Genomic DNA, 17,772 nt, shown 5'->3' on the forward strand with positions numbered 1-17,772 from the left:
TACAGGTTTTCTTTTACATGTTTGTTTTGTTTCTATAATTGGTGATTTTTAAAGCCTGTGGAAAGATCCAGTCTATTGATTCTATGGAATCAATAGACTGAATAGTTGGTAGATAAATAGTTGGATATGTGGCATATTGACCTCATCTCTGAAGTGTGGTGTTTTCAGTGTAGACATTCTTGTTCTCTGGGACAACATAACTTGTTAGGGGCTCAGGCGAGCCAATTAATTCCTCTTATCTCTTCCCATAATATCCCTTATTTAGCTATACCAAGTATCAAATTTCTAGAGACTTTTTAGTGGGGTAGTAGAGGAAAAATGTACCTTCTATCTGTCTGAAAAAAACATTCTTTACCAAGTGTCAGGATTTTTCTGGACCATGATAATAATTTTTCTCATTTCTAAATATGCTTGATTCATTTCTTAATTTATCTTCATAAGAAATGAATACAGGGATGGCATATGAATCTTATTGGCTAATTCAGAAAGAACTATCCAATATTGCATTTTGAGTCTTCACCAGATGCTAACAATTGTGTATTTCTTTACTTCTGCAAACAAAGGTGCTTCCAGATTAGGGAATTAATGGGGTTATTGCCATTGATAGAATTTATGGGGATTCAGGTATGAATTTATAGGTGTAGCTTTCTTAATGTTCCCACCATTTTTCTCTCACAAAGCCCCCTCTTCCCGTGTTTTTCAATTCTCAAGACATTAGTTGATAAATGTATTTTATTTGTTGCAATAAGCTTTGTCTAGAAGCACCTTAAGAATGCCAGGATTATTATTATTTTTACAAAATGCAGTGATCTTGAGTTACTCTGGGATTCTAAATTTAATCTTCCAACTCAAAGCTCATGGCCTTTGAAATACACATTAAATAGCATGTATTCTCAAAAAAACAATTTACTAATTAAACTTGCACAGTTTGCATTATTAGTTTGTTTGATAGTTTATCTTTTCTAGAACACTGTTTGCATGATGCTGGACTTGTGCAATGTTCTCTGTTTCACTGTTTATCAACTAACAGAATTGTGACATTTGTCTGCAGTGGAGAAAATGATCTTCATAGTTGGCATTTAAAAGATAGTCATTAAAAAAATTCAAAAAGGCAGCTCCGTATCCTCTGATTAGTGATAAGCTTTTGATGTATGTATTTCTCTAAATCAGAGTCTGAAAAGTATATAAGCAAAAGTGTACACTTTCTAAGAGGGATTTTGGTTAAGATTAAGTAGTTCATGAATGCTGTAAAAGTAGACTACATAAAGTAACAATGAACAAAGCATCTTTTTTATAGGTCCCATTTACTAATCTTTTTTACTCTAGCATAGTGATGTCTGCCTCATTTGTGTGCCAGACACAGCTCCAATTCATCCTTACCCACTATTTCTCTCATAGTGTTCTATTTTCTCAAACTAATTTTGTGACCTTTCTCCCATTATTGACAACTCCACATGTACGGTTACAATCATTATTTATGGGTATGGTTTTTAACATTTTTATCTTTCCTCATCTTTAATTCACTCTACAACTATAAAGGCTACTTCTGCTATAAGTGTAATAGTATGTAGTCAGTTGATTATATTATAAAAATAACTGAAACAATGCTGCCTTTGGTAACAAAAGCCACTAAGTACTATAAATATCATTCTAAAAGATTGCTTCTAAAAAGATACTCTTCTTTTCCATTATATGTAGCATTCCCTACAATGTCTAGAAATTTAGTGAAAGCTGTTTTGATTTTTAGAGTCTCCAAGGGGAATTAAATTGTGACAGTACTGTCATTCTCACAGCAACAATTTTGTAGCATACCAAGTTAAAAATGTGTGAATAATGACAACATTTTTCATTAGATCTCTCTAAGCATGTCTCTTAAATCAAATTTCATGAAGTTTTGAAGGAGGTTAATTTCTAAATTTTTGACATAGAACTTGTGGACAATGTGAAGCTCACAGACAATGATTATGAATTTGTTTCAGTTCTTCCTTGCCCTCTTCCTTCTTTATTCCCCTTTGTCTATCAGGTCAATGTGCATCACACACCCACACTTGATATATGTACTTTCTATCCTTGCTGTGTCCTTTTCGGTGATTTGTAACGTTTCAACAGAGAAGAGGAGAGAATGGCATTGATTTTGGATGAGGTAGACAGTCCATTTGGGGAGAAATAGCCAGGGAGATGCAAAGAAGTTCCTTGGGGAGTAGAATGGCTAGAGGGAGGCTTGAGAGGACGAGGTACCGGTACTAGGCATCAAATTTTATAGAAGAAAACACCTTTTATGATCTTAGGAGTTGTGCTGGCACAGTGGTTAGAATGCAGTACTGCAAGCTACTTCTGCTGACTATCGGCTGCCTGCAATTTGGCAGATTGAATCTTATCAGGCTCAAAGTTGACTCAGCCTTCCATCCTTCCAAGGTGGGTAAAATGAGGACCCAAATTGTTGGGGACAATATGCTGACTCTGTAAGCTGTTTACAGAGGGCTGTAAAAGCACTGTGAAGCAGCATATAAGTCTAAGTTCTATTGCTATTGCTACATATTTAATTGTACAGTGAAACCTCTGGTCACAAATGCTTCTGACTGTGACCAAATTGGGTTCCGACCAAAAAAATCCACAACATTTTTGAATTGGGTCATGATTCAAAAATCGGATGGTGAACAAACATGGCTGCAACCGATTCCCTTTCTATGTTGATTTTCCCTTCCATGCCATTTTTTTTTGTAGGCGCATGCGCAGACAATCTAGCTTCCGGTCATGACCAAATCGGGTTGCGATCGAAGTTATGGAACCAATTATGGTTGTGACCGGATTGGGTTTTGAAACAAAGCAGAGCAGGAAAGAAGCACAGCACAGTACAGGGGTTAAAAAAAAGGAGAAGACCAAATTGGCTGGCTCAGAATTCTGGGAGTTGAAGTCCACAAGAAATAAGGGGGCCAAAGTTTCCCATTTTTGATCTAAGGAAACATGCCATTTTGTCTTGAGATTTTTTTAAAAAACTTCCCCCTTTTTAATTGGCAAGCTATAGTTATTCAATGATAATTTTAAAAATAAAATTGACCTGGTTATTTTCTTTAATGTTTTTTTTTTTTAATGCTTGTGTGAAAAGTGAGTAGCAAAGGTACACCTTTTGTCTGATTTGAGGAAAGTTATGCTCTTAACACATCACTTCTCTTTGAGTAATGTTACGTAGATCTGACATGAAGAATACTTCTGAAGTGAGGTCAGTTACCTCACTTCAGAAGTTATATATAACAACAGGTAATTGATTCAGATCTCATTAGTTTTTTTGCATATGGGTGAATATGTTCAAATACATCCCATTAATATAAGACTCTGAAATGTTCCTCTAGCTGGTCTAGATGGTGTAGGCTGTCTAACTCAAGCCATCGTCCCTGAATGATTTCATCATAGGTAAAGAGTGATAAAATTATACTGGTCTGAATTATAAATACCTTTTTTTTTTCCTAATCCAAAAAAATGTTGGAAAGAAATTATGTAAAAGGGTCAAGACATTGTTTATCCATCTGTCTATAAGTGTGATAAAATGTCTGGAAATTGATTAGCACAGTAACAAAGGTGGTGGGAGAAGCTGGCAGAAGAAACACAACGTTTGAAAATAGTTTGGATCTAGCTTGGAGCTGCAGAGAAAAATATTCCAGAAAAAAAAAATCCCCAATGCACCCCTTTAGGAGAAAAAGGCCAGAGAAGAGTTGTAACTTGTAATCACGATTGCCTTGAGTGAGTTCCGCTATAGCGTAACGTAGCATCAATTTGCTCAGGACTGTGGTTGCTTCCTATGATGGGTTGTTCAGTTTCTAATGTTATAAGGGAATTGGTATCCTGGTACCTGCTCAGCTTTGGAGCAAAATGCACAGCAAAGATGGATTTGGTCCCCACCCTTTGGGACGATATTGTATGTCTTTTTTCCAGTTGTATGCCTTCCTGCAGTGTCATTTGTTGTAACCTAATAACTGCTAGTAAGTATTTTTGTTTATATTTGTGCCTTTTGTGCATGTCTTATTTCTCGATAACTTGACTCTACTGTGATTATAATACCACATTGTTCCAAATGCTTTTTCAGTTGCATTTTAAAAAGATCCTTTAAAAAATTAATTCTTCCCCTCCCCCTCAGCCTTTTCAATGCACATTGATTATTTCTGTTCTTTCAGTTTTGTGGACATAAACCTTAAGTTTTGCATCAAAAAAGGTATTTAGCTCAGTTTCTGTTGTGCTTTTAAATAATTTCTCTGTGATATAGTTTATTTGATTATACTTCTCTTTCCTTCTCTCCTCTCCACTTTCTACTTTCATCTAAGTATTCTCAGTTTCAAATCTCCATCTTATGGAGGTATAATAGTTTTTGCATGCTTGGAAATTCAGTGTGTATGCCACATAAGGGGTAATTTTGCAAGAATAGTGAGATCTTCAGGGATGAGTACAACAATTATTTTTAAAGTATGATTTTCTCTGTGAAATATTCTAAGTATATGGATACAGCATATACATGATTGAAATATTTGGACTCCTATGCTATTAAAAATAAAAAAATCTGGAGCAGCATGAATGTGAAAGGCAAAATAGAACGATGAGTTAATTCTAAAAACTAAGATAATTAATTTTTAGAATAGATAATTTATTTGAAAACATAGGATCAATTATTTTATGGGTATCTTTCTTTTATGATGGTTCTTACTTTCCCACAAATTTTTAAATGAATCTTGTTAAAATCAAAATGAATCTGTGCATGCTTGGGAGATAATTTGATAACACATCTTTTGGCTTCACAGTTTCTTGCAGAAAGCTTTTATTCAGTCTTTCTTGGTTAAATGATTCTTCCAACTGTATTTCTTTTCCAAACAAGTTCCAGTATTTTTTATGTCTCACTTTTCCAGCATATTTTGGGTAATTTTTTCTAATTTAAAATAAATTCCAATCCCATAGTGTATAGTTGTTGTTTTTTCATTTTCTTCTCACAGATACAAATTGTATACAAGCCAGTGGATCTTAGCCATGTAACGTCCAAATGTGGGTCTCTGGATAACATTCATCACAAACCAGGTGATATCTATGTATTTTATTTTTGAAGTATCTTTGTAAGACATTGTGTCGTTTGTCTTTGGCTAAATGCTAGTTTTATTTTTATTTTGCCTTTGAAAAATATGGAGATTATCTGACAAAGATAAAGGTAATTGCAAAAGATGTATTTAGAGAACAATTAATAATTACAATTGATAAATGAGATCAGAGAAATTATTCCTTCCATATGTTTATTCCTGCTATTGTTTAACTATGTGTCTACAAAATACTGGATGCTGTTATTTACAGAATTCCTATCAATTTATTACTTCAGAACATAAGAAAAAAACTATGTTTAATTAACTGTAAAATTAAATGAACAACAAATTCACCCAAGTGGTTTCAATAGGAATCACTCCAAATGTCTTCCTTTCAAGGGAAACATTTTGGGTGTGGTGGTATTGCAGAATGAAATCTGGAATTCCTTCCTTGAAATGCGCCAGACTTCTCTGCTGTAATTTAGAACATCAATTTCCAGACTTTTAATAGGGAATGCGATCTGCTCTGGGAATAAACCTTATCCAGTAGTTCTTTGAGTCTTACGTAAACCCTGCCTCCTTTTATTTTTTACTTATATAGGGGTCTAAAAAACAGGAAGCTAGAGAAAAGGGGCCGTGTAGAAAAAGTGTAGTTCATCAGTTTAGATTATTAAAAGTGCTGCACTGTATATGAAAGTCCTGCAAGTTTAGTAACATTTAATTTTAGAATTATTTACCCAAGCTGTAGCTATTACTAAGAAGGGTTTCTTGATTTGAAGCACAGATTCAATACACTCCAATTTGTTTGTCCTTTCTTTGTGCCTTCAGTAAAATACATTTCATTATTTTGAATTTAGAATGCATGTTGCAGCTAGGCTATTACTACAACTACTACTACTGTACTAAATGTAAATTTCGAGATCCAAATTTTCTTTGTAAATCATGTGAGACTTCCATAAATGAATTTGGATATTGGGGCAGAACTCATATATTCAGAGGCTTAAGCAGACAAGCACAACACCTTCTTGAGGGAAAGAAGCATGCACAGACATACACATAGAAAAGTATTTTATTCAGAAGTCATCATTATTTATATGTTCCTTTTGATATGTGTTTATCCTGCTCATTTTTCCTTAGGCGGTGGACTGGTAGAGGTGAAATCTGAGAAACTGGATTTCAAAGATAAAGTGCAATCAAAAATTGGGTCATTAGATAACATTACCCATATTCCTGGAGGAGGAAATAAGAAGGTAAAAAGATTTCTCTTGCTATTTTTTTAGTTGTGTGGATGATGGGGGCAGGTTTGTCTAGGAAGCTGTAGGGCAATAATTGCATTAAGCTTTGAGAAATAGTATCTTTATCAAATCTTCTAATTCTGGAATAATGATAATCTAAGACTTAACATAATTCTTACTAGGTCCCAATTTTCATAACACAATATCTATAAATATCCCCAGTGCCAACTGAAGCATATTAAGACATTGAGTAAACCAGCAGCTGTTCTTAATTGTAAAGAAGCAACTGAGAGCTAATAGATGCTATATACAAGCTCACATAAACTACTTAAATTGATTTCCCTTAAAAACTGGTGACCAAGAAGAAATAGACAAGGCACACATAAATTTTCCATTTGCATGGAATGCCTTTGCTAAAGAAGGTATCCCTCTTTCCATATATCTTTGGTACATTTTTCAACAAGCACCTTCAGATGTGTACAGACATACCTAAACCACAAAACTGCCACAGGGGAAGCATGCCCAGCACATTAATTGTTCCTTTATAAGAATGAGTACAGAAGCAACATGTTTGTGCAGTGAAGTTGGAGATGATGATTGATATTAATCAACTGTTAGTTTTTACTTTATGATCTCATCTTCTCACCACTTTTTCAAACCAGATTTTAGACAGTGTTTTGATACTCTTTTAAATACTTACGATATTTCTTATTAAACTGGCAGCAGGAAAATGTAAATATTTCTCTGGTAGTTTCATATTTGAAGTTATTTAGAGAGAATATGCTTATTTAGGAATGGTCTTGAACAATAACTATATTCTCTTAGAGGAGAGAATGTGAGAGAAAAGATCAGAGATAACTAATTCAATTCTGCAAGATTTTGAGGCATTTGGAACACTGATAAGGATTGATGAGTTTCTGTTTTGGATATCATCCTTTTGATAAATCTCGATATTCTTTAATTCTTACAAGGATTCTTCCATAGGACAAACTTTTTTACCTGCACAGAAAATATTATTACAATAGTGTGGATAAATCACAAAAGCACACCAGATCCAAGAAATATCGATGTCATGTTACTCTCGTCTTGACCGTTGGAAGTCTTGCCTTGTTTCTTGTCTTACTGAACATTGCTATATTAAAAGATTTTAGAGCAGGGCAGACCAAACTTACATTTTTAATCAGTGATCATATCCCACTGACAAAGCATTCTATATAAGGCCAATGCCAGGATAAAGATATGTATCACCGAGTTCCTAAACAAGCTTTTTTAATTCTTAGATTAAAAAAAAAATCTGCCAGCTCTGATACTTGCCAGAAGATTAAGAAAAATCAAATTCCCTTGGAAATTATTCTGATTTTTCTACACTGGCTATGCAAGCTCTTCTTCTCTCAACTATATTTTTTTTGGTTTGGCAGTCTGACCATCTCCTTTTTCATCAAGATCGACTGCTAAATTAGGAATTTCTCTTTTGTAGTACAAAAGAAGAAAACATTAGGATTATCAGAGAAATAAACATAACCTAACCCCTGCTTTTAAGTACACCTGTATATATGTCAAAAGAAATGCAACAGCAATTAATATTTCAGAAACAGCAGAAGGGAGGAGAAATATTTCTTGGCCCCATTGGATAATGAAGTCTGTAATGAACCTAAATGTTCTGATGATTTAATATGTTTTCATATATGAAGATACCATATGGTACCTTTGAAGATTATCTCAAATTTCACAAATCTCCTTTTTTTGTCTTTGAAAGATAACATTAAAAAATTCCTTTTGGTCATTACTTGCTCAAATAATTGCTTCTAGGTTGTTGAAAGGGTAAGCGTGCTATCTTCCACAGGGTATAAATATTGTCAATTGCTGTCATCTTCATAGGGAAACAAATAAAATGATGGAACACAGAGTCTTTCTGTAAGGACAGCTTTCAGGAAAGTTTAAGTCAGTGGAATGTGCTTAGAAGTTAATCACATACTTGTTTTAATAGGACTTTCAACCTGGTTCAGGCTGGTAGATAACCTGGGCTGGACAAGGATAAATTCAATAGAATTTGAGCACTCACAGTATTGCAGTTTGGTGATGAAACAAGGCAAAACGGAGCACTGTTAGTCAACTATGGCCAGGGCTTTGTTTTGTTCTGGATCACACTGTTCCTAAAAACCTGGAGCATCTTGTTGCCAAATACTGGTTCCCATAGCAAAAAGTTTACCCAAGAATGTTTTGGATTTCAGCTGTAAATATTCCCCAAAAGTCTATCTTTAAAATCTTGCTTAATCCAGTCCCTGATAACATTACATTACTGCAATGTGCTCCACTGAGGGTTGCTCTTCAGGAGTGGTACAAAAGGTAGTAATTTAGATTGCCAGTCAGGAGTCAATGTTGGAATATCTGCACTGATTATGGGTTGTATTAAAGATACTAGTTTTGTATTCCAAAGTTTGAGTTGGATTAATCTGGCTAGATTAAAGGTATATTTTGTTAAAAACTTGCCAGTTTAATGTAGTCCACAAAAAAGAGGCTGTTTGAGGACACTTCTGAACACAGGACATTACCTTTTGGTGCGTAAAAAAGCCTTATCCTGCATCAATTCCTTAACAGATGGTTCTCAAGGAAGACAACAAGGTGCATTATGGTAATTTTATTGTAAACTCTTACAACTGTTCATAAATTATATACTCAAAAATTACCTTTACAGCAGAAATAATAATTTGGTTTGCAAATAAAAATCCATTTGTATGTGAATGATTGTTGAACTAACTGATACTTTTGAGGAAATCTATAATAGTGAACATGTTTTGTAGGGTTTTGAGGTGAGTGAGCTGAAGGAAGATTATCCCAAGGATCAGTGTTTCTTCCCCCCACCCCTCCCCCAGCCAGTACATGAGTATGCATTTACAGGGGTGAAGTCACACAGGTTGAAGTTAAAATAGGTGAACAACACTTAAAAGTATAACATAACTAAACGTCTTTGGAGTTTCTTGGTCATTCAGGTGATGATTGTTCCAAAGATGCTTTTTCAAATGGCAATTGGACTTGGTTTTACCTTAAAGACTTTCAGAACTGAAGAAACTTCTTAGATGAGAAGTGAAATGTCTTCAAGATAAAACAGTCCAGTTTCCTTTTTAAAAAGCACATTTGGGATATTATAATAACAAATAATGTTTCTAGCACTTCGAACATTGATTCAAAAAACAATTAGCTTTGAAGTGAAAAGACAAAATTGTAAAAATAATGAACTCAGTTAAAAGTAGGTTGAGTCTGTTTACCAAACTTTGTAAACTGAAACAAGTCACGTGAATCTCCTTCTCACAGAAGGGTTATCAAGAGGAAAAATATCATTACATCAGAAACAGTGAGATGCTTACTTTTTTTCTGCCTGAGCAAGAATATTGTGAGTCACTAGCAGAATTATCTTACTTCGAGAATATATGCAAAGATGTATAGCAAAGTTGAATTTTTTTCTTCAAATAAAAACTTTGAGAGAAAAGAAATCAATTTGACAAGTAAAAGAAGGCAATACTGTATTGTGATGTTCCCAAATTTATTCATTATTGCAACCAACAATAATGAGACCATAGCACTTAACTGTTAAACAGATTGAAGTAATGGGAAAGAAAATTTCAAAAATTTTCAAAATTTTTTAAAACTGAGTGGTTAAGAGACTCCATTACTGAAGCAATATCAACTTTCTGATTTGTGTAAATTAAGATTTTCTGTGCTCACAAATGTAAAAACTGAAAAATTATAAGCAATTGAGAGAGAAATGAGAATATGTCTGGAATTACATTTGATAACAAAGAGCCATATAAACCTCATCAAGTCCAAGTATCCCACTAGGTGGCAAAAGACAAGTTAAATTTGGTAAGTTTTTGTTTGGTTGATTTATAGTAATTTCAAATTGGAAATATACTGCTAACAACCATATAATTATAATAATTAAGCAATTTTCAAGGCTACTGGGTTATTTTTGCAACTATTCTATTTCTGTAACAGTCTTCAGAAAATAAATATTTTCCTTGGGTTTTATTCAGCGATTCAACTTGTGCCTTCAGTATGCATTATTAAGACAAAGGTGTAGTAGAAAATGAAATATAGTGTCAACAGAATGCAATGTATGATTTTTAAGAGTACTATTAAGGGTGGGTGGTTAAGAAGCTTTGCTTATACTGCAGTAGCAGTGCGGAAAAGTGACATTATAGCTCTGTAATCTGGTCTATTCAAATAGTTAATGATGAGTTTCAAACAAATGTATAATACTTCATTTTTTTATTGATTGTGAATATTTTAAAACTGCTACACAATATCTTGGTATTATAGAAAATAGAGCAATAAAGAAATAAAAAAGTAAATAAAAAATCCTTTGGACCAGGATATTCATATGACTGAATCAACCTCCTGAGTCACCCCATTCCAGTTAGTTTTGTAAGTTGCTAGCCTAGGTATACCTTCAGCAACAGCTGCCAGTAGTTGTTATATTTCTCTTCGTGCAGTAAAAGGTTTAACCTCTTTTAAGTTTTGTATGTTGACCTGAGATTGAAATCACAAGCTATCTAAACCTAGTTATTTTTCTTGTAAATTGGTATCCCAGTTTAGATTGTTATATTCACAGTTTCAGGGCTGGCAATAAAAATGTAGCATGGTCTTTGAAGCAACAATCTGAGAGTGCTCCATTAACAGTTATTCTTTTGTTTGTATGTACCTCATCTGTTGTTCCTCTCTTGGGGAGGGAGGCTCCACTCACATGCATTTCAGTCCTTTCCACTCAGATGCATCTCATTTTAATAACTTTATAAAACTTTTATGTTTCTCATTAGCTCTTTCCAATGAGAATTCTGGCTTCTGATGGGAGGACTTTTCTGCTTCCTTATCCTTCTCTCACTGATATTGACAAAACCTTTGCATTTCTTCCTCCTCCTTCTTTTTGCATTGTTTCTTCCTTCTGAGCTTTTTGAATCACAGTTGGGTTAATTCGGCAGGTCAATAGATTGTGCTTGATTGTAGTTTTGGTCCCATACTTTAAGAACACATAGCACATAAGGAAAATAGCTGCACTTGGAGAAAGGATTGCCCATTCATAAAATGGCTGCCACAGTTTGTATCCAGTCACCAAATGGCAGTTAGCTAGAAACATTAGGTGACATTATTTCTGGCCTTACAGGTAATCCTTATTCAGCAACCATTCACACTTAAGATGGAACTGAACAAGTGGTAGTTAGAGATCCTTGCCTAATTATCACACACAATTTGCTTAACAAAGACAACTGGGACTGCCAAACCACTTTTTTTTTTCGTTTTTACTTATGACTGTGTCTGAGTTAATGATGGAGTTTCTGCTTCAAATTACTGGTGTTAAGCAGAGATTATCAGTTTCATTTAGCACCTGTTTTATCTCTTTTTCTGGGCAAATGAGAATGATTTAATGTAAATATAAGATTATATATTTCATCCCATCTCCAGATTTATTTTTAAGGGAAAATGAAACTTTGAAATGTGTCCACTGCTACATTCAGCATCTCCTTTTATGCCTATTGAATATCTATGGGAAGGAAAGAACATTAGTGGATTGAAAACAAATTACAAATCGATAGCGAGTACACCTTTCACATACTTTATCTTGTTAAGGGCAATGGTTCTCAACCTTTTCTTTACCACGAACCTGCTTTAAACACCTCCTGTAGTCATGGGCCATGGACAGAGACCCCCAAGACTTAAGATTTAAATCATAACATTTCTTCAAGCCTTCATAGGCCCCCTTGTGACAGCGTTGCAACCCTTCAGGGGTCTGCGGACTGCAGGTTGAGAACCAGTGGCATAGGGGATAAACTATAGAAAGAATTAGAAATAGAGTAGACCTACTGAAAGAGGGGCTTTATTATTAGCCACCATGACATCTGAATTAGGGGTAACTGAACTGGGTGACACCATCTGTTTTTCCAGTGTTGCAGTCAATGTAACTGTATGAAGAAAAGCTGGAGAGGGAGGGACTGAGGCCATAGATCTTTCCTTTATTGCTTGCTTCAAAGAGATATCGTTCAATTTTTTAAAGACAAATTAATGATCGTTTCTATAGGCTAGGCTGCAAAAAAAAAAAAAAGCTTGATCCTACTGGTCTATTGAGTCACTGCAGGTTAATAGTTCTTAATGAATTATCAGTGACAGCCATCCTTTCTAGGATTCAGAGCCTAGTCAGTGTTATGTGATTCTTCTTATTTAGCTCTTACATGCTTCATCTTCAGTTACTGTGACTTCTTCTTCATACTTCCTGCTGCTTTCTCTTCCTTCAGTTCCATATGTCCCTTCCTCCCCATTGATAAGTTTTGGTTTCATTGTCATCTTATTTGATGATGCTATTTTGCATCCCACTGACCTTCTCCACCCACATGCAGAGAGAGAAGGGCAAGGAAGACAAGAACCGTGTACAAAACTGCCCCAATAAGGCTGGGCTTCCTTCCCCCATCACGGAGCCCTCCATCCCTGAGGAGAGCCCACTCCCCGACTTGCACCCATGTGATGTCAGTAAGTAGTTACCTGTTGTCATAAGCTTTTGAGAGCAAGAAGGGAAATAGATGCCCAAAGCTGGCTGGGTGGCTGGGATAATTTAATTCCTATTTTTTGTTTTTGTTTTTTGGAAAAAAGTCAGTATTAAATGAGTGTTGAGGAATGTTGGTGTTAGGCTCCCCAATGTGATAAAAAGAGGGATTCTGCACCTCTTAATGTTGGGTTGGATGAATAGATAGGTGTGTGCAACTGGGGTGGCAGAGGCAGATTGCCCTATTTGAAGAAGGCAGGTTGTGCTTGTGGAAGGAGACTTTGCCTAATTTTTTAGGGTTTTTCCCCTCAGTTTCTCTTGTGCTACAATCAATCCTCACCACCACCACCCCTCACATTCATCTGCAAAGTATTTTAAGGAGTCTTTGTGTATCTAAATTTTGAATCCAATCTATCATAGAGAGTTCAGATGAGCATAATATTTCCTGTGAAATATTTCATTGGGTCTGGAAAGCTGTTTTTTTTAAAAGTTACTATTTTTGCACAAAGGCTTTTATCTTACATCCTATATCTGGGTAATTTGTAGCATGAACTTTATATAGTAGTCGTGTCAGGATATGCTGGTCGAGTAACCATAAACAAAGCTTTATGATTGGCAAGAAGGATCCCACACTTTCCTCTTAGAATCACGCATTAAAATATGAGAATATTTCCATGTGGTGAACTATTTTGGTTCTACCAACATATGACTGCAGTGGGGAAGGTTTTAATTCCCTGGCTCATTGTGTCCTTGCCATTCCACCTTGTCTCATTTCAGATTGAGAGCCACAAGTTGACCTTTCGTGAGAACGCCAAAGCCAAGACTGATCATGGAGCTGAAATTGTCTACAAATCACCCACTGTTTCTGGAGATGCTTCTCCACGTCGTCTTAGCAATGTCTCTTCGACTGGAAGCATCAACATGGTGGACTCCCCTCAACTGGCCACATTGGCCGATGAAGTTTCTGCTTCTCTGGCCAAGCAAGGCTTGTGATTGTATTGTAGTAGTTGGAGATAATAAGAGAAAAATTAACTCTGGCCTTTTTTTCTGTTTTTTTCCCCGCCCCCCATCTACATCCCTCATCATTCCTATTTATTTTAAATTAATATCAATGCTAATCTGTTCCCTCTCCTTCCTTTAGTTAAACAGTCATCTGTGGTCTCAGGATTTCATAATAGTTAACAACTTGGAAGCAAAGATTTCCATCCTATATGGAATAAGCTGTTTAAAAAGTCTCCCATCACTTCACCTCACCTCAAACAAAAAGAAATGAAATTGAATACACATAAATTTGTGATGTTTGAAATCTCACTTAGGGATGTAAAATGAGATCTTCTGCTGTACATGCTCATTATTGGCCAAGTTTTTTCCATTGAAATTTAAGGCATAGAAGCCTTGTGACCACCTTAACAATCATGGCTGCTGATTTAGTATAAAAGTTAACGCAGCTCCAGAGATTTACAGTGTACAAGCAGACCTTCTACTTCAAATGTCTCTCCTGCTAGAGCTGGAATGCTAGGCTTTAATATTTGAAGTATATTTCTTCCTTTGAAGGAGGAATTTTGATATAGGAAAGAGAACTTTTGAAAGGACTGTTATGTTACATATGCATCCATTCTTTTTTGGTACTGAAAATTTTTGTGAACCAGGTTTAAGTTCAAGATAAAACTGCATGCTTTGGATAATTAAGACATAAGCCAAAACTGCCTTGAAAGCCTGCAGAATGCCAGTTCTCTTTAATTGAAATAATGTATTTTAAAGGCGATAGCTTATGTTTTTTGTTTGTACCTAAAATTAACCTTTGACTTTAGACTGTATAGTCATACCTACTAAAACAATCCGACTTAATTTCTTATATGCTAAGTTCTTTTAATTTAATGGATCAGTTACGTTTCTCTTTTACAAATAGTAACTATTGCCTCTCTTTTACCCATCTCACCATCAATCTCCATGATTTTGTCACACCATAAAAATTTTGTCCAGAGTTGCTGGGGAAGAAGCAAATTTGCCTTTGTGTTCAGCCCAATTGGCCTGGTTGTTCCAATGTTTTTTGTAAATGTAGAAATTTGTGAGATAGAGGTATGGCTCTAGGCATATTTAAAAATAAAGGAATTGATGTACTTATTTATGGTGCATGCAGGTGTTTTTTAGGAAGGACAATTGCGTGAAAGAACACCAGTTCAGCAGACGTGGGAACGTGTATTTTGACCTATATCTCATACATACTTTAGAGTACATGTTTATGTAATATTTGTGTATTTGAAAGAAGCATCACACATCAGAAATTATAGCCAGAAGCAAGTACACTCCTTTCAATAGTTACTATTCAGTTACTAGTTGTGCATTATTCAGGAGAATCTTTAGCACGTCAGAAGTTGCAGAATTACGATTTGCACTCAACCATATGAGTCTAATCATCAAGCTATTAGGGATGCTGGGAGTTGTAATTCAGGAACAGCAGAATTGTCATAAGAACGAACTGTAAGAATGAGGGATGTTAAGCTCACTCACTGCAATGCAGCAAGCACTGCTAAAAAAGATATTTGATTTCTGAAGATCTGTGGACTTTAATGATCCACTGTGAAGAAACATAATTTTCATGAGGCAAGTTGCATGAAAGCACCAATTTCACAAGCTTTAACCGCACATGCTGCTTGCTGTCCGCAGAAATTTTTCTATGCTAAGGGGATATATTTGATGTTCCACAAAAATATTACTGGATTACAACCCCCATCTTCTTGTATTACCTGTCATAGTGGCTTTGAGTAAATTTAGAGTCTGACAATATTTAGAACCTAATGATTTTCTCCAGTAAGTGTACTGTAAATGAAAAGGCTGTTCTCTTTCATCTTCCATTTTTAAATTTCAAAACAAGAATATTCCTCCAAGCATCTATGTTATATGAAATATATTTGCAAAGGGAAACAAATTAGACTAAGTAGAAATTGTGAGTAACTGGTTTATCCCTTTCTACCAGATTTAGCCACTTGAAATTCAGACATTTTTTTTAGAATGATTTGATGGAAATTTCAAAGGAACATAAAAATAAGGAATCTTATAGGCAGAGTAGAACAAGAAAGACTGTTGGATCAATTATAGTGGAGTGCTTTAAGAGTACCCAAGAACATCTAGTTGATTTTACAGATACATCATTCTTTCCACAATAACTGGAGCTTGCAGTATGTACAATCATTATGGTGTTCATCGCTATTGAATTGTTTTCTTGGTTGCTCTTCTACACTCAGCAATGAGAGAAAACTTCCTTGGTTATCATCCCTTTCCAACCTAATTCATGGTATCCCTTTGGACTGTTAATAAAAATGCCAGCTTTGTATCCTTTCTAGGTTGAGCCAACAGTCATAAAGAGATTGATTTTCCTCTGCATGCTGTAGTTTCATGCATGTGATCAAAGATAACTCTGGTCTGCATGTGTTTGGTTGACAGCAAAAAATTGAAAATGATCAAAGCTGAAAGGGCTTTTAAGAAAACTGGTTTGCTCTGGAAGCAATCTTTTTAAATGTTAATCTGATTTCAAGTCTCTAATTTTGAAATTACCAAAATCAGGATGCCTTAGTAGGTAACAGATAGAGCATCCATGGTAAAAAGAAACATTTTTGTTTCAAAGCCAATTAAAAAAGCCCCGGCTATTATCATTTGCTTTATGATCCTTAATACCTATCATATTCTGGGGGAGGGGGAATGGTTACAGGAGCAGCACCAGGTTGAACAAATCACACAAGTTGACAATTCTTGATCAGCAGCATTGCTCTTTTGATTTGCTGTAAAACATGTTCATTTGTGGTACCGCCATCTTTTTTCAGTACCAAGATAAAGGTCAAGGGGTCACTTGCTCCATCAGTTCAAAGGAAGGCTGCAGTCTCCTCTTTTTTATATGCTAATCAATCATCTGGATCATGTGAAGAAAGTTTTGACAAGCAGAACTTATGGGATATGAAGGGGAGAATGGTTGGACAGAGTAATGGATAGCTTCTAATGCTAAGGAGGTATTTTACTCCAAGATAGCGCTCAAGTGGAAGATTTTGCAGAGGATTCATCTGTACATCAGCAGTCACTTTCCAGTCATTTATAAGCCTGTTGTTACCTCTGTAGTTAAGTTAGGATGGTAGGTTTATTCTTTTTTAAATCTAAAAATAATTGAATAGGAAAATCCTTTCACTGCGAAGCTATACACTATGCCATTGTGATTTCTTTTTGCTTGTTTTTTCAGGACTTTGGGCTGGAAAACCTTACACTATCCTTAGCAGCTACTGTAGTAGCATAAGCCTAAAAAAACACCCCCACATTTCTTCAGCATTGAACAGTGAAGAGCAATCATAGACTACTTCTAGAAAGAGTATTGGTCCTCAAGTCCTTTTTCAGAAAATTATGCCTCAACTCCATTCACATTTTTACTAGTGCTTATATCCTCCTCTTTCCCAAGCATTGCACATATTTAAGTGTTTTGAATTCTTTCACCTACCCTCTTAGCTATAGCCATTTCCTTTGATCATAGGTCCCATTTCCCAACTGTATTTTGATTGATTTTGTGTCCTTCTAGGATTCAGACGTTTCCCCCCCCCAGATGGCGAAGACCCATGGTGGTTCCAGACCAAAGCCATCTTAAACTGACTGGCTTATATCTTGTCTTGGTATATATACATATCTAGGGTTTAAACGTGTTAAAAAACATGACATTGATTTTGAAGTTCACAAAATGGGGCTTTATTACATAAATTTGCAAGTATAAAAAAGGGACAATGACGTTTGGAAAAAAAACCATCATTCCCTTTTAAGTTTTTCAGAGATGGGGAAACCGGGAGGGGGTGGGAAGGGCATGAGATCTCCGTATGGTCATCCTAGCTTAGCTACTTGTCTGTAACTGTCCATGTTGTATTTGTGTGTTTTAACAACTGGTTTACATTGACTGTTGCTGTAAAAGTGAATTTGGAAATAA

The 17,772-nt window shown here is 35.4% G+C and overlaps 1 protein-coding gene across 26 annotated transcripts in view; it reads left to right on the forward strand.

Moving 5' to 3' along the window:
* Positions 1 to 14,942, forward strand: part of MAPT (microtubule associated protein tau) — a 72,965-nt gene extending 58,023 nt beyond the window's left edge. For 20 of the 26 annotated variants that reach the window (XM_026717547.2, XM_026717548.2, XM_087915657.1 and 17 more), the window contains 3 exons: positions 4,977 to 5,058; positions 6,192 to 6,304; positions 13,596 to 14,942. In XM_026717547.2, the coding sequence (XP_026573332.1) occupies positions 4,977 to 5,058; positions 6,192 to 6,304; positions 13,596 to 13,811 (411 nt within the window). In that variant the 3' untranslated portion in view covers positions 13,812 to 14,942. Of the gene's footprint in view, positions 1 to 4,976; positions 5,059 to 6,191; positions 6,305 to 12,675; positions 12,806 to 13,595 lie in introns of all 26 variants that reach the window. The other 6 variants (XM_026717549.2, XM_087915659.1, XM_087915656.1 and 3 more) reach the window with 1 other exon arrangement.
* Positions 14,943 to 17,772: the final 2,830 nt, after the last annotated feature.

Source organism: Pseudonaja textilis, chromosome Z, assembly GCF_049901715.1.
Source record: "Pseudonaja textilis isolate UNSWEBS1 chromosome Z, rPseTex1.2, whole genome shotgun sequence".
Taxonomy (NCBI): domain Eukaryota; kingdom Metazoa; phylum Chordata; class Lepidosauria; order Squamata; family Elapidae; genus Pseudonaja; species Pseudonaja textilis.